Here is an 18,548-nt window from a genome sequence, read left to right as displayed (position 1 = left end):
CTGATTTATGTAACAAGACCTTTTGCCAGGTGACACGAACACCTGAGGTGCATACCTCGTCGGCGGTGCCGCCGTGATATCTCCCAAAGCTTGAGTGGGGTAAAGAATGCATCGGACCACCCGCTTATCAAAAGATCTTCGAATTGATTAATCCAACTGAGGGGGATTCAGAGTCTTAGCCGGATGAGGATATATATGGAACATGTGTGTTTTGTAATACTGGTCATTAAGGGATAAAATCATTCGACGACCGGCCAACATTTAGAACACATTCCCTTTGTTTCCAGTCTTCCAACTATACTCGACACTTTCCATATCCACCCAATATGGATTTCAAGGTCCATGGAAGCAGCAATTGGCTGGGATATCAATTATACCAACTTAAGGAACAGGAGCATGCTGGGCCAGTCTTCATGGCAGTGGTGGTGGTGCTGCTTACCTACGTGCTCTACACTGTAAGTTGTCCTTGGGTCAATTTCTGGGATAGTCAGTGATGGCATTTGAATGGTCATTGGCTGACAATATCGAAAGATTATGTATGCGACCGACATTCCTCACATAAAGGGCATGCCGGAAATCCCTGGCGCTATTCCCGTGTTTGGACATCTTCTCAAGCTCGGTGAGGATCATGCTACAGTTTGTGAAAAATGGTGGCGCCAGTACAACCACTCTGTCTTCCAGATCAAGCTAGGAAACACCAGAGCCGTTGTTGTCAACTCGTTCGATGATTGCAAGAAGATGCTCCTCGGCAACCAGAATGCAGTCATTGACCGCCCCAAGCTCTACACTTTCCACGGCGTAATCAGCAGCACCCAGGGCTTTACCATTGGATCTTCGCCCTGGGATGAGTCCTGCAAGAAGAAACGTAAGGCCGCCGGTACCGCTCTGGGTCGCCCGGCATTGAGGAACTATTACCCCATGTTTGACCTAGAGAGCTACTGCATCCTGCGAGATATGAAAAAGGATAGTCGCGACGGTCAGATAGAGATTGACATTCGGCCGTACATCCAGAGATACGCGCTCAACACAACTCTGACGCTCTGCTATGGTATTCGCATGGACGCTGTCTACGACGATCTGCTACGGGAGATTCTTCACGTGGGATCATCCATTTCCCTACTACGCAGCGCCTCCGAGAACCTGCAGGATTACATCCCGGCCCTTCGATACCTTCCCAACAACGAGAAGACCGCCCGTTCAAAAGACCTTAGGGAGCGACGCGACACCTATCTAGACCTCCTCTTGAACAAGGTCCGGGAGATGATCAAGAACGGTACAGACAAGCCTTGTATATCTGCTGCTATCCTCAAAGACCAGGAGACCAAGTTATCTGGTGTCGAGGTCTCTTCAATCTGCCTATCTCTGGTTTCTGGAGGTTTCGAGACTATTCCCGGAACTTTGACCTCGTGCATTGGATCTCTATCGACTGAGGAAGGACAGGCATGGCAGGATCGGGCCTACGAAGATATCAAGCGACACTACCCTGACACCCAAGATGCCTGGACTGGATGCTTTAAAGAGGAGACAATCCCCTACATTAACGCTATTGTCAAGGAGGCTGGCCGATACTACACCGTCAGTGCCATGAGTCTTCCCCGAAAGACAGTGACCGAGGTCAACTGGAATGGTGCTATCATCCCCCCTAAGACCATGATCTTGATCAACGCCCAAGCGGGCAACCATGGTGAGTGATCCGCAGCTTAGATCCATTGCCTTGGTATTATATAAAAGTCTAACGTCCGCAGATGTCGATCATTTTGGTCCCGACGCTGGAAGCTTTAACCCTGAGCGGTGGCTCAAGTCTCTCAGTCCTCCCACTGAAGCTGAAAGTAGCGGCCTGGGTCACATGAGCTTCGGCACTGGTTCTCGGGCTTGCTCAGGCCAGTACATCGCCTCTCGTCTCTTGTACTCCGCATTAGTAAGGATTCTATCTTCCTACAAGATCGTAGCGAGCCAGGAAAATCCCCCCAATACCGACTACGTCGAATACAACCAGTTCAAAACAGCGCTGGTTGCCATACCCAGGGAGTTTAAGGTCAAACTTATCCCTCGTGATACGGCAATGACAGCTCAGTGCTTGGATCTCGCCGAGCAGAGGACGAGAGAGCATTACAAGGAGTAATACTGTTTTTGAATGATGTCGTCGGTGTGACCCTGAAGCCTTGAAATGTACAGAATGTGTGCCAGGACATAGCTATGGACAATATCATTATTTATGTGAGTAAATTTATGCGACGCACCGTGTAGATTAAATTGCATGATACCCCGATAAGAGTAAGATTACGAGATTAGGCTAGCATGATCACATCATAATGCTAGACTTGAGAGTGGCCCGAGGAGGTTACCGTACTCTGGAGTCCGATACCCGATGAGCTAGTTACTTGTCGGCCAGTCCGACGGGCAATGTAGCGCTTGGCAAAGCCCTGTTAAAGTAGCACAAGTGCCACATTTCGTTGCGTCCGTACTTCAACAAGGCATCATCATAAAAAACCTGTTCCAGTATCTTGTGAATATGTCTTCTCTTAGTACCAATAGCCTGTTCGGGGTGAAGGGGCATATAGCAGTTGTGACAGGAGGCAGCAGCGGCCTTGGCTTTATGATTGCGAGAGTAAGTGCATCGTCTTGTTGAGTTGAAATTGGAATTCTGAATTATTTATGCTGTATTCCTTTGACAGCTGACGTTGCCATAACAGGGACTTGTGGCAAACGGCGCCAAAGTGTATCTCGTTGCTTTACCAAGTGATCCCATTGACGAAAGGGTGGCGGAGCTCAACGAACTTGGCAAGGAAGTTGGAGGATCTGCATATGGGTAAGTTTGAATGATGACAAGCTCAACGTCCATAACCACCAATGCGCTACTAATGATCACTCCTAGAATCCCCTGCGACGTTTCTGATAAGCAAGCTATCCAAAATCTCGCCACTCAGGTCAGCCACAGGGAAAAGCACGTTGACATACTTATTTCCAACGCCGGCATAAGACGGGATCCCCCTGTCCAATGCAATGTGTTGAAGGCATCTTTGTCCGAGCTGCAGGCTTCCATGTGGTCGTCACGAGACTCAGATTGGACTGACACATTCCGCGTCAACACCACAGCGCACTACTTCCTTTCTGTGGCTTTTCTTCCATTACTGGAATCAGCCTCACGGCTTGAATTGCCCGGTGGCCAGCTTGGCCGAAGCGAGGGTCGCGGAGTGGTTGTTATGACTAGTTCATGCGCAAGCATGCACAATGTGACCAATGTAGACCTGACGAGCTATGCAACGAGCAAAGCCGCAACTGATCACTTAGTCAAGCTGCTGGCAGCCAAGTTCAGCCGCTTCTATGTACGAGTGGTGGGGATCAACCCAGGATGTGAGTGAAACAGGGAGCTATGATAACACACGTCAATGGATCAAGTTACTGATGGATACAGTTGTTCCAAGCTGCATGAACCCTGTCGGGGAGGAAGGGAACCTCTTTAGTGCCCTTTTCGACAAAGTCCCTGCCAAGAGAGCAGGAAATGAGGACGATATTGCCGGGACTATCTTATACATCGTCAGTCGTGCGGGAGTAAGTCTATCCACTCTTGTTAGAGGTTGATTTGTTTCACCCTACGGTGCAAGAACATTGCTAATTCTGTATCTAGGCGTACGTGGATGGAACATCACTTTGTGTTGACGGAGGTCGTATTCTGCTTGCCAATGGTCAAGAGTAAAGGGATAAATCGTAAAGAGAAGGGAAATGATTTATGCAATAAATGAAAGGATATCCGCCAACTAAACACGTTGTATGCTATTTCACACCTAGCCTTACTACAAATCTATGAATGTTGTTTTCACTGTGCGTTCCACTATTGAACAAGACTTGAACTATTTGAAGATATTGCGTATATAATGGAATAAATCGAAATATATATATATCTGTTAGTCTTCAACCACATACCAAGCTATTGGTAGTTCTACGCCAAGAAAATAGACATAAAAAATGAACATTAGGTTCAAAGCGCCGCTGAATGGCATGATAAAAAAGAAATCCAAAACGGAAAAGGTTTCCAACGCCAGATAATGTGAAGTTGACCCTGCCCTGGCTCTATTGGATGTCTCGATATCTAAGAAGGCGGCCTGACCGATGGCAACCAATTTTTGTCGGATCGACCGACACACCCAAGAAGTCGAAAGGGTACAATACGATGGTAAGGGATACTACGACATCGTTACTGAAACGGCAGCCATACTACTCTGAAATACTGCACGTCTTCCCCCAGCTCGAGGACGTCATCACCACAATGTCCATTGTATCGATCTCGGACGGTGTAGGGTAAGTAATAACTGTACATGAACTTGGATGATCTTAAGAATAACAGCCGCCATAGCTCCAATATACACGAAAAAGACTTACGGGCTTTCGCAGCCCAGCTCCACGTTGAGACACTGGATGACAAGGATGCCGAGGATTACCTTATTCTGTTAAGGTCGTTTGAGGCAGTCCTGAGAAGCATCGACAACGCGCCCGACTACATTGCGCCAGATTTGCTTCCTCAAAAGACGCGGGAAGATCGTACCTTTTGGAAACCAGCATCGAAAGACAACCCCTTCAACGGCTGGAGTCACCAATGTGATATAAGATCTGCGATTCCCGCTAGCAACCTACTGGATGGACGTACCGTTGCTGTCAAGGATAGCATATCTGTTGCAGGGCTGCCGACAACCCTTGGCCTGCCCCAGTCACTTTTTCCTGAGGGCAATGGGTACCCCATCTCCTCTATTGACGCAGTCGTAGTGTCGCGGATTCTTGGAGCTGGGGGAATCATCAAAGGCACGTCAACCTGCGAAAGCTTTTGTGCGTCTCCCTTGTCCTTCACCTCGGCCACAGGGCCAGTTCATAACCCACGTTTGCACAACTACACGGCCGGCGGAAGCAGCAGCGGCTCTGCAGTGCTCGTTGCGGCTCATTATCTGACATCAAGAGAGGGCGTTTCATCAAACGGCCAAACTGTGGAGTTGGCTATTGGCACTGACCAGGCCGGGTCCGTACGAATCCCGGCTTCTTACAATGGCATCTACGGGCTAAAGCCTACCTTCGGTTTAGTCCCCTACACTGGCGCGGGGTCCATGTCGCCTATGATTGACCACTTGGGCCCGCTGGCGGCCAAGCTTGAAGATATCGCTGTGTTGTTGGAGGTTATGGCAGGCTACGATGGCTATGACCCGCGGATGACCCCTGAAACTCCCTTGGCACATCAGGTGAAGCCTTACCAGCAACTGCTGCTCAAGGCAAGGCAAGAAATCCAGTCTACATCGAAACCTGGTCACAAGCTGAGAGTTGGCCTATTGAAGGAATCTTTCCACATCCCCAAGGTTGCTGCCGACGTGCGAGAAATCGTGTACCAGGCAGCAACGCGATGCTTTGAAGCTGTTGGAGCCTCTGTCGTCGAGGTGTCTATTCCAATGCACCAGCAAGGTCCGGCAATCTGGACAGCAGCAACCAGACCATCCATGTCCAGTTACCTGTGTCAAGGCAACCCCTCCGGTCATCTTTCCTTCCTGTCGCCGCATACGCAGATCAAATGGCCTCCCTCCCAGGAAACATACGACACGCTGACATCCACCAACCCAGCTGTAGTCAATATCTTGCTGAGCGAGAAGTTGGCTAGGGGGCCGTCCAAAGCAGGGTTAGAGGCCAAGGCCCATCGCATGGTCTTTGCCCTCAGAGCTGCCTACGATTCCGCTCTTGACCATGTTGATATCCTCGTCACGCCTTGTGCGCCTACAGTCGCGATGCCGCACCCAGATCCAAACGGACCCGATGGGGGAAGGGCATCGGTCCTGGATAGACTTGGTGTCGCCGTTGGCTTGACTAGCAATACATGTCCCTTTAATGTTACTGGTCATCCCGCTTTGAATGTCCCTTGTGGGTTCTCCACGACCGAAGGTCATCCTGATGTCCTGCTGCCTGTAGGTATGCAGATTGTGACGAGTCGTTGGGCCGATGAACAGCTGCTTGAGGCTGCGGCTTTGTTCGAACGGGGACGAGCGTTATTTCAGAGGACGGTGGATGGTAGCAAATAGCTCTTGTTCTTTTGTGGCCTAGTGTCTCCATGGGATGGAGACAGCACCTGTAGCTAGGTTGTAGATAATTTAGTCCTCCTCTTTTTCCTAGTTCTCAGTCGATAGCGACCGACTGGTATTCGCTATCGCTCTCTTCCCCTCCCGCTTCACTAAGATACATCCCGCATAATAGCGCATATTATTCATTGTCCCCTCAAAAATGCATCTATCGCTTGATCCATAAAGACTTTATCTGCTGCATTACAACCTACTCCAGCCAGATGACCCCATATAGATGGTATAACCTTGAACGTTGAGCGAGGAATGGCACGCGACTCCTTCTCAGATGCTTCCCAGCGGAAGTACTGGTCCGTCGAACATGGCATAACCAGAACACGCGCCTTGATCCGTGATAACGCGTCTTGTATCGATGCATCTCCCGAAATTAAAGTGACATCACCTCTCTGCCACATACCTAGCATAGCGAGCAAGTCGTCAGGGTGCCAATTGTAGTAATTTGTCCCGGCCACCTCCTTATCCCAATCACTCAATGTTTCATATCCCAAGGACTTGTACATCTCCTTCTCAAACCACTCGGGGCTTGTCAACCACGCCGAGTAAGCTTTGCCAAAAGCCCGTAGGCCGCCCAGCGGCTTTGAAGAAGATGGTGTGTTATTGTCTCCCTTCCGGTAATCGGCGGCATATTCCAGCGCAGCTTTTGGTCCATCGAGAAACTGGTAGTTGTGACGGCTGGTACGAGCCGAGGAGCAGATCATCACCGCGTTTCGGACAAACTCGGGGTACATCAGTGTCCAGTAGTACGAGCACTGACCCCCCATGGAGAAGCCAACCACCACATCGATTGCTTGGATGTTTAGATGCGAACTGATCAACTGGTGCTGCGCACGGACGCAGTCTGTATAGTTCAGCGATTGGGGGAAGTTGGCCATATTGGATGGACTTGAAGATTCGCCATTGCCAAACAATGCCACCACAATAATTCTGTGGTCCTTGAGGGCGCCTTGACTGAAGGTCAAGGTGGCCGGAAGTCGGCCTCGGAAACAGGTTAGCACAAGGGCTACCTTGTCCGCAGTTGGATTGATATCTAGGAAGGCTAGTTGGATCGATGTTGGACCGGTCCCATCCTCGAAAGTGAAATCGTCAATTTGATAGTGCTGGGGTGTAGGTTCTGACATAGTGACATAATAAAATGTAGTGAATCTCCTCTCAAGAAGGTAGAATATATTAATAAAGTCGGCTTATATAGATTGGCTTTAGTACTTCCCCCGGGGATGTAGACTGTCGGAAGGTCCGATGCGATACTTCGTGGACCTGGCGTCGCTTGACTCTCTGTGTAAAACACGCAGGCCAATCTCGGGTCCGAGTGTAATGAGTATTTCCTAAAATGTTTTGATTAACATGTGATGACAGAATTTGTAACTCTCCGACATATCCCAAGTGCGCATACCCCGAGAACAGCAACATATCATTAGGTATTCCGTACAAAATTGTTAAACAATTGTTAAACATGTCATGACAAAGATCATGGGACAAAGGGTCTGTGATAGATATCCATGAAAGATAGAGACAAAATATATATCTAGCACAAACGGGGGCGGCACACCTCAGACAAGCACCCCTCACCAATATAATTTCTCTTTGTTTTTCCCATCTAAACATCGACGACCGCAACAGCCTTAACCTCAACAATCATTCTCGGGTCAGGAAGCTCCCTGACACCAATAGTGGCTCTAGCCGGTGCACTATCCCTGGTCTTAAAAACCTTGTTCCACTCCTCGTTCATACCGGCGTATTGGGTCTCCATGTCCAGGATGTACACGACCGCATCTATCACGTTGTGGATGCCACCCTTGCCGTCTGTCGCGCCCTTGATGATATTGTCGATATTCTCGAGAACCGCCGCCGTTTGCTTGCGAATGTCGAGAGTGCGCTTTCCGTCTGGGTTCTCAGTTACACCGGGCCAGGTGCCATCGGGGCGGCAGCATGCCGTGCCGGATATGTAGATGGTGCGGTGGTTGGATAGGGGTGCAAGACGAGCTTGAGGGAATCGAGTGGCACCCTCGGGAGAATCGGGGTTGATTAAGTATGCTTGTCCGTTGGGAGACATGGTGACCAGATGTGCGGGTTGGCTTGTAGGTTGTAGGGACTTAATTGGGCAAAGATTGATGGTATTTATTTTATGATCCAGATAAGCTCAATGATCAAACCGGGCCTCTTTAATATTCTTGAACTTGCCCTAGTCCCACCGGCGTAATTAAACCCAGTCATATCGGGTTCTCTTTTGGTGCTCAGCTAGCGGGCATGTTGTAGCCGAGGACATCGCGCTGTGTGCTTAGTGTCGGGGTGTCCTACTTGGTTCTCGTGATAGTGGCGTCGGGTTGTCCGAAAACACCACACGGCATCCGATCGGTTGGCCCGATCTATGTCCGCTCTCACCCTATCGGTCGATATCGGGGTATTGCGTAGTTTGTGATCCTTTGTCATTCCATTTCAAGCCATATCTGGAGGCGTACTCAGTATGTACATAGGAATTTCGCAGCTCGACAGGTACCTGTGGCCCAATTGGGAAACCAACCGGGCCATTTAAGCTATACACTAATCTATATAAAGTCTAGTGCCTCCCAAGCCAAGTTGAAACTCAAATAAATTGGCATCAGAAACACCCCCGCGATCTACGGAGAGCACAGTATATCACTGTAGTTTACATATACAAACACACACCAGGACATACTATCTAATAACAGTCGGCCAATTACCCTGCCTTCTAACCGAACTTTCATCGCCATCATCATCATCATCATCATCAATAATAACAACCATCCAGACACCAATCTGGCCATTGTTCGCTAGCAATGGGGTACAGTGTATCCATCGATGACGGCCCTGGTTATTGAATTTGGTCATCCACTTAATGCGCGCTGTGACACTTCTCCCAGCGATCATGGCGTTTACTATATTATCTCTCTTTGCGCCTGTCTCGCCAATGCGGTTTAGGAATGAGGATTGGAGCATGCCAGGGATTTGGAGGGAGGGGGAAGTGAAGAGGATTCTGAAAGATGGGTAGGGACGGACGAGAAGGTACTGGTTGGATTTTCGTTAGTTTTTCGATATATATATCTGCGTATGTGGAGAATGAAGGAAATACCTTTTTGTATACACCGGTCAAGGATAGACTCGGAGCAGGGCCGGGTGTGGGGTTCTGTGGCTCCTGGAATGGGGAGTAGATCTCGCTCTCAGTGTCGGAGTCCTGGAGGAAGAGGCGGTGACTTGGATGTTCATTGATGATCGGCTGGAAGAGGTTTCCGCCGTGCTCGCGTACGTTCTGTAGCTCGGGCGGACTGAGGAGTTCGCTAAGTTCTTGGAACTCGCTTTTTGATTCTTTGATTATTGCGCCACTAGTCTCAGGATTTTCCTTTTGTGCTAGCATGTTTTGGAGGGATTCCATCTGGGCGCCTTCCATGACGAGACCAGAGACGTCGATTTGAGCGCCGAGGAAGTAGCGGATGTTACCGCGGCTGTCGCATAGTGGGGCAATTTGGAGGAGGTTCATGAACGGTGAGCCATCTCGGCGGCTGTTTTTTTCCAAGTTAACTTTGTAGAGTGAAATGGGTCGAAGGTACCTACTAGTTTAGGAAAAGCTCGGAGTGGTGCCTGCCGGCCTTAAGTGCCTCTCGGATGCGCCGCACGCCGTTGGGGTTTGTCTTTGGTCCTTGCAAGAATCGACAGTTCCGTCCTAGGACGTAGTCCATGTCATATTGTGTGGTACGGTGGAATTCTAGATGGTATGTTAGACAATTTTGTACAACAATATGACGTACAGATGCGTACCCCCAGAAGCAAAAACAATAGGGTTATCTGGCCGTGATGGATCGGTGAGACAGAACACCTCACCCAGTGCATCCGCCGTCCCCTTGAACTTATCGGGCAAGGTGCCGCGCACATGCTCCTCTACCACTTTGGCGGTGATGTTGATACAGGTAGAAGTAATAAAAGCAGGTAATTCCTCAGCGGTCAGAGCGTCCAGCGCTGCCTGCACGCGCTGTTCAAGGGCCATATTTGCAGTCGGACCAACGGGGTGCTCTGCTGTTTGAATGCCGGATGTAGGTACATCAACAGCCAGATGCACGAGTGCATTTGCATATTGAATGGCTTTGAGGGCCTTGGAAGCATTTAGATAATAAGTCAGGGTAGAAAATGAACCGGGACGCTCCTCGACGAGGAACTCGCGAAAGCGCGCGAGGTAACGTGGATTGCTCAGAATGGCTAGCATATGGTCCGAACAGAACATGAGGTCTGCCTGTTGCTCCAGGGTATGCTGTGGGGCTGTACCACCCTTGTATGGAGCGACCAGATCAAAAGAAGCCTGCTCATTTTCTTCAATGGTAGGGTTGAATTGCTCAAAATCATCTGTAGGATTGGTCTGAAGAACCGGGAGTTCAGTGGTATCAAAGTTGCGTTGTAGCGATCTGTTCGAGGTAGACGAGTGTAGATCACGGGTAAATGAAGTAAGCGATCTGCATTGTTAGCGAGGAATCTTGGCGATTGGGACGGAGTCTTGGGCCTTACGTGAGATAGCCACCTGGTGGTCCACTTATAGAATTGTGACCTAGCGATTGGTTTCCGACAGACTGTTGATCCAGAGGGAGGGTGCTGAGAGATCGCTGGTCAAATGTCTGATGGCCTGTTGATGTCGAGGAGTGCTTTTCATGCCGTGGCCGCTGACCCATGGCGCGGTAACCTAAATCTAGGGTCGCAGTTGAATCTGCGACTGATTGTTGGTCGACAGAGAGTTTGCGAACAGACTGCTCGCTATTATACGCGCCATTAGAGACACCATTGGTATTTAATCTAGGCATTGAGCGCTCTTGCGGTCCCATAGAGGGTCTTCCGATAGCCGGCTGGCCAAACGCTAGCGGTTCGTATACTTGCCCTAGGGAATGCGAACGCGAGGAATTCCGGGCGGAGGTTTTGAAATGCGCGCCCAAGTCATCTCGCTCGACCATAGTGAGCGTAGAAGACATGGCAGAATGTCTCTTGTAAGGACGATTATCTGGGATGCACGGCGGTTCCATGGCGGCTTGACCGGACTATTTGCAGCGAGGGATCGAAATCGAGATCGAGTTGTGCTCAGATCTAGGTCTTTTTCCAAAAAAAAAAAAGAAGACGAACCTTGGAAGTGAGATCATTCATGATTAAATCGCGAGCCCACGAGGCCGATCCGCAATTTTTTTCTTTCTTTGGATGGTCGCCCATGGTTCTGGTGAAATCAAAAATGAATTCCACGTTTTTAGCGCCAAGTCGTGAACTCCCCCTGGAGGGTCTCGGCAATTGGCGAATTCCCGATCTGATCGATTTGCTGATCACAAAGTCAAGTGGCTTGACATATGTAATTGAATTTTATTCTTGGCGATCTGCACACCTTTTGAAAAATTGTGGGGGAATTTCTTTCCTGGTTGTCGCCAAGAACCTGGAGGCTTTCTGGTACGTAGGCGAAACTACCACCGGCGTATGCTACATATGTGCGTACATATGGACGTTTAATGTTTGCGTATGTATTTATGTATGTACATTCCAAGATCCTCGAATACTGCAATTGTAGGCTTTTTGGTCGAATAGAAAAACCCAACAAACAAATCCAAATCCATCTTTCGCATACACATACCTCGGACTATTTAGGCCAGACTGTTACAGCCTGCCCCTGGACTACATGATGTCGTTCTCTAGCCACCAAGGGTGCCTGAGTGGCACCTGGGCATGCGCTCTCATCATTAGTCGTGAATTATGTCGTCGCGGCCTCGCCCCTTACCTAAATATCCAATGCTGCTTCTTCTCCAAACTCTCTCACGCATCAATCTGTTGTCAAGCCGCCTTGTCGCTTCCAATTTCTTAGTGGAAGCTTATGCTTTGCCAAGCATAATGGGGTTGCAACGGCCTGTGCATACGCCAGACATGCGAGCAGATTCCCGCTATCCCCACGTTTTGTACCGGCGAAGGCTCCTGATCGCCGGCGGGGCGCCGCCGCGTCTTGGCGCAATGACACACGCTCATACGTCGCCTTTCCCGGCTATCTGATCGGTGAACTCGGTGATTCCTTCGGTTTTCCCGCGTCGCGATAAGAGGTGGAGGATCATCACGAGGTAACATGATCGTACTTAATTAAGGCATTGCGCGGGATTTATTATCCACGTGAATCCCTTTTTTTCCTCTCTCTTTTCATTGAAACTCACCCCCTACCGTGAGCGATACACGACTTCGAGTCCATGATGAGCGGCCCTGAGATTATATCTGCCTCTGCACCGGTCGGGGGCGTTGGGGATGGAAAGGGGACAGCGTTTATCCAGGTTCAGAATGAGGATGAGCTTCGGTTGGCCCAGATGGGTAAGTTTCCGATTCCGTGATATTGGGGGATATGGTATTGACCGTGATACAGGGCACAAACAGGAATTGGACCGACATTTCTCTCTGTGGAGTTTGATCGGACTGGCGGCGAATTGTACTATTTCGTGGACAGGTCAGTTCGGTTCATACAATCGCGGAACACCAGACTCACATGATTATAGGCCTCGGCTTGGGCTTAATGACTGCAATTAATGCAGGTGGTCCTGGCGCCCGTGAGTTTCCATTCCATATGGATCGCAAAGAAGCCAGCAAATAACCAAGCTTCAGTTATATATGGCTTCATCCTCGTTTTTATCCTGCAGTCCTTCGTCGGCGCTTCACTGGCAGAATTTGTATCAGCCTATCCGACAGAAGGAGGAATGTATCATTGGATTGCTGCCATTGCTCCCAAAAGATATAACAGTTTGCTCAGTTTTGCCACAGGCTGGTGCACTGTATTCGGATGTGAGTTGGCCCGCCATCAGAAGGCTTGGCGTGCAGCTGATGAAGCATAGGGATCTTCACAACTGCGTCAACCAATTTGATCTATGCCACAACAGCCATGGCTCTGATTGCTCTTTACCATGACGGTCTGGTGGTTCAACCATGGATGACTTTTGTCGCATATCAGATCCTTAATATCCTCACTGCGGGTGTGGTCATGTTCGGCAATCGGTTCATTCCAACAATCAACAAGTTCTCATGTGGGTAAGCTTTTTTTTTCCTGTGCGGTTCAATAACTAATGGCTGTCAGTGGTATATCTTCAATTGGCCTGGTTTATTACCATGGTTGTCGTCGCCGCCAAAGCACCGCTTCACAATGACAGCAAGTTCGTGTTTCGTACCTGGATCAATGAAACAGGCTGGGACAACAATGTTATCTGCTTCATCACAGGCCTTGTGAATCCAATGTACTCACTTGGAGGGCTGGATGGAATCTCGGTCCGTTATATCCGTTTCTAAGGTGTACCGGCAAACGCAGCTACTGACCATACCATATAGCACATCACAGAGGAAATGCCCAATGTAAGTTGATGCGGATCATAGACAAAGAATCATGTGCATTGTACTAACCAATGGTTTATAGCCCGGAAGGAATGCTCCCTTGGGTCTAGGTTCGTTCGGTCATAATGTTGATTCCATTCATAGTCAAGGCTAACGGTATGCATCAACAGCTATAACCCTATCAATTGCCTTTGTGACCGGCCTGTCATATCTTCTCAGCCTCATGTTTTCAGTTCAGAACTATGGCAGCTTGGCTGACACACATACTGGACTTCCTCTCGCCGAACTCTTTTGGCAGGCAACCTCTACAAGAGGTGGAGCCTTCGGCCTGGTGTTCATGGTATGGATTGCCCTTGGGCCTTGCGTGATCGGTTCGCAATTGAGTGAGTATTGATTGTTTGGTACTGAGGATGACCTTTCCTCTGACTTTGATAGGTACTGGACGTGTATTCTGGGCCTTTGCGCGCGATGAGGGTTTGCCTTTGTCGAAGATATGGGCGCGCGTTAACCCTAAACTGGGGTCTCCGTTCAACGCACAGCTCTGCGTTGCCGTCATTGTCGCCCTCCTTGGCTGCATATACTTGGGATCGACCACGGCGTTTAATTCAATGATGAGTTCCGCTGTGTATGCGTTCCGGATACTACAGAGCAGAGTGAAAAGCGTTAGAACTGACATGCATATAGGACAATCAACAACCTGGCTTACCTTGTGCCTATTCTGACAAATGTGCTCTTATTCCGTCGGACCATGCACCGTGGCCCATTTTTCATGGGCCAGGCAATAGGCATGGCGGTGAATATCATCTCTGTGGCTTGGCTGCTGTTCGCCATCGTCTTTTTCTCGTTCCCGTACCAGATGCCTGTAACTGGTATGTGTTGCAACTTGAGAGATCGTTCCCTGAGGTTCACATGAGCATTGTCCTAACCGTCACTTAGTATCGAACATGAACTATACCTGTGTTGTTGTTGGGGGATTCCTGAGCATTGAACTTGCTTGGTGGCTCATTGCCGGAAAGAGATATTCTGCAACTGTCCAGAGAGCCAGAGAAGAAGGAACGAGTCATACCGTTGTTATCGATAATGGGAAATCCCATGATTGATGCTGTGGCTCTTCCACGTTACGCCCTGATCCCTTCTATAAAGCCTCGCTTCGCGCCTCTCACAGCCAGAACCCATTCATACTCTGTCTCTTTCTCTGTCTCTTTCTCTGTCTCTCTCTCTCTGTCTCTCTCTCTGTCTCTCTCTCTCTGTCTCTCTCTCTTTCCATCCTCACCAACCATCCTTTCGTTCAAATTTCATCATTGATCTGTTCTCCATCATTGATATGTTCTCCGTCATTGATCTGTTCTATCATGTCTTCAGTCCTATCTACCAACACGATGTCCACCCCAACTCCAACTCAGGCAGACAACCTGCCACCTTTCGACATCATTACGATCGTCACCCGCAACGACGCTTCCAGTGTCTGGGGATTTAAGCACTGGATGCACGAGATTCAGCTCATCCTTACAAACCTCAATCTCTTAGCTATCATTAGCCGTGACATCCCGCGTCCAACTCGCCAGCACCCCCAGTATCAGACTTGGCTGCAATGGTCCCAGTCCATCGGTCATTGGTTGGTGTGCAATGTGACTGAACGAAACTCCTCTATCATTGTGTCTATGCATCGTGGCCTTCAGCTTGCCGACGAAATGTGGCACTACATTGGATGCTTGCAATGGATCGAGGAAGAGATTACCCGACGCGCGGAGTTCAGCAAGCTTTGGGCCATGACACGAGACCAATTCGACTCCCTTCACGGCTACATTTCTGCCTGGGGCGCCCACGCTAAGTTCTGCGCCAAACTCGACCACACTTTCAACTGGTACACCGCTACCAAGGTGATCCTTGGTGAGATCAAGGAGGAGCTGCCACACCTGCACAACATGATCGACCGCCAGATCCGAACTGGCGATGCAAGTGGCGAGCAGTTCCAGGGCCATCTCACCGGCATCCTCAACGCTCTCAAGGAGCGCAACTAATCATCCTGGAAGGATGAAGATAGTAGGTTCCTCTCTCTTCTCAATGCATGACTGTTTACTGACCTCTCACCTTCACCTCACAGCGCCGGGGGCAATTGAATGCCCCCCTGATTGGGGGAAGGAAAGGGGAAGGGGAGGGGGGAAAGGGACTACGATGGCGATATGGGGGGAGGGCTACGCGGGCCATGGGCCATTCAATTGTGATATCTGGTGGGAAAGCCCACTAGCCTAGTCCCTGAAAATAAATCCCCACTTTCATCACGTTGCCTTTTTGTCCATTGACCTAGATAATGCTCACTGACTCCCAAGTCGCTGAATATCCGTTTCATCTGGAATTGTCCATTGAAGATACACAGTATCAATCCTAGGAAGGCTCTATCAGCTGGAAATGTCCATTAGTTCTACCATATAGTACTCGACTCACCAATGACCCATCTTTCTCCCAACATTCTCCAATTGCCCTTTCTCAATGAATCCCCATTTCATGCACCATTGCCTCAGTCTCTCTCCATCACTTGGTGCCTCAGTGTCATACGGTATGATTGCAATGACATTCCGCACAAGAGAAGTCTTCATGACACCCATAGAGCTACCAAATCCAATGCGTGGAATATCGCCCACTCTTTCCTCGCAGCGGTGTTCAATTTCACCATCCTGCACCAGACGCAAAAGCTTTCTAAGAATAATTGTTCCATAACCATATTGCTGCTGATCATAGCGCATGAAGATGGACAGCTCAACGGTCGGTGCATATGACAGCAAATGACCACGGAACGGGGACAAGTAGGCGTAGCCAAGAATCAAGTCTGCTCCGTCTGGTGTCTTTCGTGTATCAGACACAATCACATAAAACGGCAGGTTTCTTCTCATCAGATCCCGCAGAATATCCTCGTAGTGGGATATCGGTGGTGGGGTAGTCGCAAAAGTGGAACAGCTGTTAACAATGTACCAGTGATTGATATCCCGGACTTGGGGGATATCGGCTAGAGTAGCTGGGCGACTTGTGATCATTTTGTGTTTTATCGTAAAAATACAGGAATATAAACATTGAAAGTCGAGGTGAATGTTCAAAAAAGAGATGTAAGACACGCGTGGGCAGATATGTTTATGCGGGTTGTCAACTGCCTAGATGGGATTAGCGCATATAGGGACACGCTAGCTACCTTAGGACTGGCGTATATAGCAGCCCGCCAATCAGGAGTATAGGATCAAAAGAAGAAAAATACATCTGCTTTTTTCGAAGTGATCGTGAGGCATTATGGTTCTGTAAATACTGGTCAAACGGTACGATGCAATGAAAATGCACCGTCGCATCAGGGCTTGTCCCGCGCGTTGCGGCGCTTACCTCCTTTCATCAGGTCTCCATGTTGTCACTCACCTCGTTATTTTGTTGTCACCCAAGTCCCTCGTTGCCAACCCAAATTTGTCCTGCACTGCATAGGCGTGCCGCGCCATCATGGCATCTAACAGTGTGGCTTCTGGGCCTAGCGGCAATTTCCGAAGCGGCGACAAAGAAAGCGAGGATGAAAGCCGTCACGTCACTCCCCCCGAGACGCTGGCTACCGCCGCTGTAGCTGCTGCTGCTGCTGCTGCATCTGCCACCACACCCGCCCACGAGCCACCCACCATTGAAACAGAGGGACCGAGCGTTGAGACCATTGAAGACATCGCCGATCACACTCGCGAGAACACACGTGAGGCCATCCAGCCTACCCATCCCCAGGCCTCCGCGCCAGGCAATGAAGAAGGAAGCAACTCGCAACGTACCCGCCACCACCGTGACTGCATCGTCTCCCGTACCGTGCACCGCTACCCACCTTACCTGGCGGAGGTTCCCAATGCCCTGCTTGGACAAATCTGGATCGACCATATTGTCAGTCCTTGAAGTCTGTTCTCCAGGAAACAGACATGCTAATTGAAACGGCAAAGGATTCCATGCTGGGTGTCCGCACCGAACGTCAGACCGAAGACATGCAGTCTTGCATTGAGCACACGGCCCGGGTCCTTGAGTTAGCCAACGACATGTTGAGGCAGCAGAGGGAGGTTTTGGCGGATCTGAGACGCATCAATAGCGAGGAACACTACCTGGATTCTTCCAGCGACCTCACTGATTTTGATGACCTTATGAACTTCAGTGATCTTCTGGTGATGAGCGATGACGATGACAATGATGGTGACAACTCTCCCAACGGATGCGGTACTGTGGATGACTAGTTGCCTCCTCTATCTTGTCCTGACTTTCTCTGCCGGGTTTCTCGTGTCCCTCATGTTCCGAGATGATCTTTTGTGATTTCGGCATTGAATGCTTGTGCTGATCGAGACCTGCCTTGCGTCTTTGTGTATGGCCCATTTCAAGCGGTCTTGAACGTGACGATAGCCGTCTCTTGCTTTTATTCATGAAATCGTTTCTTTATTGCATGCTCTTGCTAATTCCGTAACTAAACTAAGGACGCTTAGCAAACTTTCCAATGATGGTATGCTTGTTAGATAGCTAACTGTATCTATGTCGGTAGGTCAGTACAAAGGGAGACCCAATGCCTACTGACCCAGGGAAACTAGATATATTGATGCGGTCGTTGTTTGCCTGCTAGCCCAGCCAGTTAATTCCCATAAGACGAATTCGGATGTTTATACAGGGGATGGAGAGGGGGTTTCTGTTTCACTTGGCAATTCCCACGTCTAATATGACACAAAAATATGAGGGCATATAAGTGAGAGCCACGTTTCTTATTCCTGGCCACGTTTTCAAGAGATAACTGTCAAACATATTGAAGTCCGCAGATCCTCTCTTTTGGTCATTGCCTTCAAAGTTTATCGTAGGTACATGTAGGTAAATTAGACCAAGAGGCTAGGGGTAAAGCTTTACCTGGGTCCACTAGTCTGCGGGTAGGTATCCATAGATGGGTATCCATGATCGTAGTACCGTCGTAAGCAGCGGGTCCCGCGGGGCCCGCGGCGCCCCGCGGCGCCGCTGTCTGGCCTTAGATTCGAAGGATGGCAGAAACCAACTCCACTAATCAAGTTGCCGAGGTATAATAAAACATAATTTTTTGTTTACTATATTTATACTATGTACGAAAAGAACAACTGTATT

At 49.3% G+C, this 18,548-nt stretch overlaps 10 protein-coding genes across 10 annotated transcripts; 6 read left to right on the top strand and 4 right to left on the bottom strand.

Annotated features, from left to right (window-relative positions):
• Nucleotides 1–326: 326 nt before the first annotated feature.
• Nucleotides 327–2,122, top strand: N7455_008679 (cytochrome P450; the record flags this gene model as incomplete). The annotated part of the gene is made up of 3 exons (XM_040957955.2): nt 327–455; nt 532–1,684; nt 1,746–2,122. 3 exons carry the CDS (start codon nt 327–329, stop codon nt 2,120–2,122), a joined length of 1,659 nt encoding a protein of 552 aa, XP_040811692.2.
• A 390-nt stretch (nt 2,123–2,512) lies between these two features.
• On the top strand, nt 2,513–3,697 carry N7455_008678 (SDR family NAD(P)-dependent oxidoreductase; the record flags this gene model as incomplete). The annotated part of the gene is made up of 5 exons (XM_040957847.2): nt 2,513–2,608; nt 2,694–2,809; nt 2,876–3,354; nt 3,416–3,552; nt 3,629–3,697. The coding sequence occupies 5 exons, from the start codon at nt 2,513–2,515 to the stop codon at nt 3,695–3,697; spliced, it is 897 nt and encodes a 298-aa protein (XP_040811710.2).
• A 570-nt stretch (nt 3,698–4,267) lies between these two features.
• Nucleotides 4,268–6,050, top strand: N7455_008677 (uncharacterized protein; the record flags this gene model as incomplete). Its single annotated transcript, XM_040957903.2, has 2 exons — nt 4,268–4,299; nt 4,355–6,050. 2 exons carry the CDS (start codon nt 4,268–4,270, stop codon nt 6,048–6,050), a joined length of 1,728 nt encoding a protein of 575 aa, XP_040811668.2.
• Nucleotides 6,051–6,232: 182 nt separating this feature from the next.
• Nucleotides 6,233–7,225, bottom strand: N7455_008676 (uncharacterized protein; the record flags this gene model as incomplete). Its single annotated transcript, XM_040957850.2, has 1 exon — nt 6,233–7,225. The coding sequence occupies one exon, from the start codon at nt 7,223–7,225 to the stop codon at nt 6,233–6,235; it is 993 nt and encodes a 330-aa protein (XP_040811712.2).
• Nucleotides 7,226–7,701: 476 nt separating this feature from the next.
• Nucleotides 7,702–8,157, bottom strand: N7455_008675 (RidA family protein; the record flags this gene model as incomplete). The annotated part of the gene is made up of 1 exon (XM_040957913.2): nt 7,702–8,157. The coding sequence occupies one exon, from the start codon at nt 8,155–8,157 to the stop codon at nt 7,702–7,704; it is 456 nt and encodes a 151-aa protein (XP_040811615.2).
• Nucleotides 8,158–8,780: 623 nt separating this feature from the next.
• On the bottom strand, nt 8,781–11,071 carry N7455_008674 (uncharacterized protein; the record flags this gene model as incomplete). Its single annotated transcript, XM_065605936.1, has 5 exons — nt 8,781–9,131; nt 9,196–9,622; nt 9,675–9,825; nt 9,879–10,564; nt 10,617–11,071. The coding sequence occupies 5 exons, from the start codon at nt 11,069–11,071 to the stop codon at nt 8,781–8,783; spliced, it is 2,070 nt and encodes a 689-aa protein (XP_065460885.1).
• A 1,242-nt stretch (nt 11,072–12,313) lies between these two features.
• N7455_008673 (uncharacterized protein) lies at nt 12,314–14,533 on the top strand (the record flags this gene model as incomplete). The annotated part of the gene is made up of 12 exons (XM_040957860.2): nt 12,314–12,428; nt 12,481–12,561; nt 12,611–12,661; nt 12,717–12,893; nt 12,944–13,132; nt 13,183–13,370; nt 13,431–13,454; nt 13,516–13,543; nt 13,604–13,816; nt 13,869–14,058; nt 14,118–14,302; nt 14,370–14,533. The coding sequence occupies 12 exons, from the start codon at nt 12,314–12,316 to the stop codon at nt 14,531–14,533; spliced, it is 1,605 nt and encodes a 534-aa protein (XP_040811669.2).
• A 252-nt stretch (nt 14,534–14,785) lies between these two features.
• On the top strand, nt 14,786–15,454 carry N7455_008672 (uncharacterized protein; the record flags this gene model as incomplete). The annotated part of the gene is made up of 1 exon (XM_065605935.1): nt 14,786–15,454. The coding sequence occupies one exon, from the start codon at nt 14,786–14,788 to the stop codon at nt 15,452–15,454; it is 669 nt and encodes a 222-aa protein (XP_065460884.1).
• Nucleotides 15,455–15,748: 294 nt separating this feature from the next.
• On the bottom strand, nt 15,749–16,465 carry N7455_008671 (GNAT family N-acetyltransferase; the record flags this gene model as incomplete). Its single annotated transcript, XM_040957923.2, has 2 exons — nt 15,749–15,818; nt 15,879–16,465. 2 exons carry the CDS (start codon nt 16,463–16,465, stop codon nt 15,749–15,751), a joined length of 657 nt encoding a protein of 218 aa, XP_040811600.1.
• Nucleotides 16,466–16,910: 445 nt separating this feature from the next.
• Nucleotides 16,911–17,668, top strand: N7455_008670 (uncharacterized protein; the record flags this gene model as incomplete). The annotated part of the gene is made up of 2 exons (XM_040957945.2): nt 16,911–17,327; nt 17,384–17,668. 2 exons carry the CDS (start codon nt 16,911–16,913, stop codon nt 17,666–17,668), a joined length of 702 nt encoding a protein of 233 aa, XP_040811716.2.
• Between the last annotated feature and the right edge of the window lie 880 nt (nt 17,669–18,548).

This window comes from Penicillium solitum, assembly GCF_028829755.1.
Source record: "Penicillium solitum strain IBT 25940 chromosome Unknown utg000005l_segment0_segment0, whole genome shotgun sequence".
Lineage (NCBI taxonomy): Eukaryota > Fungi > Ascomycota > Eurotiomycetes > Eurotiales > Aspergillaceae > Penicillium > Penicillium solitum.
The sequence above is the reverse complement of the archived record's forward strand: the minus strand, read 5'-3'. Positions and strand labels throughout refer to the sequence as shown.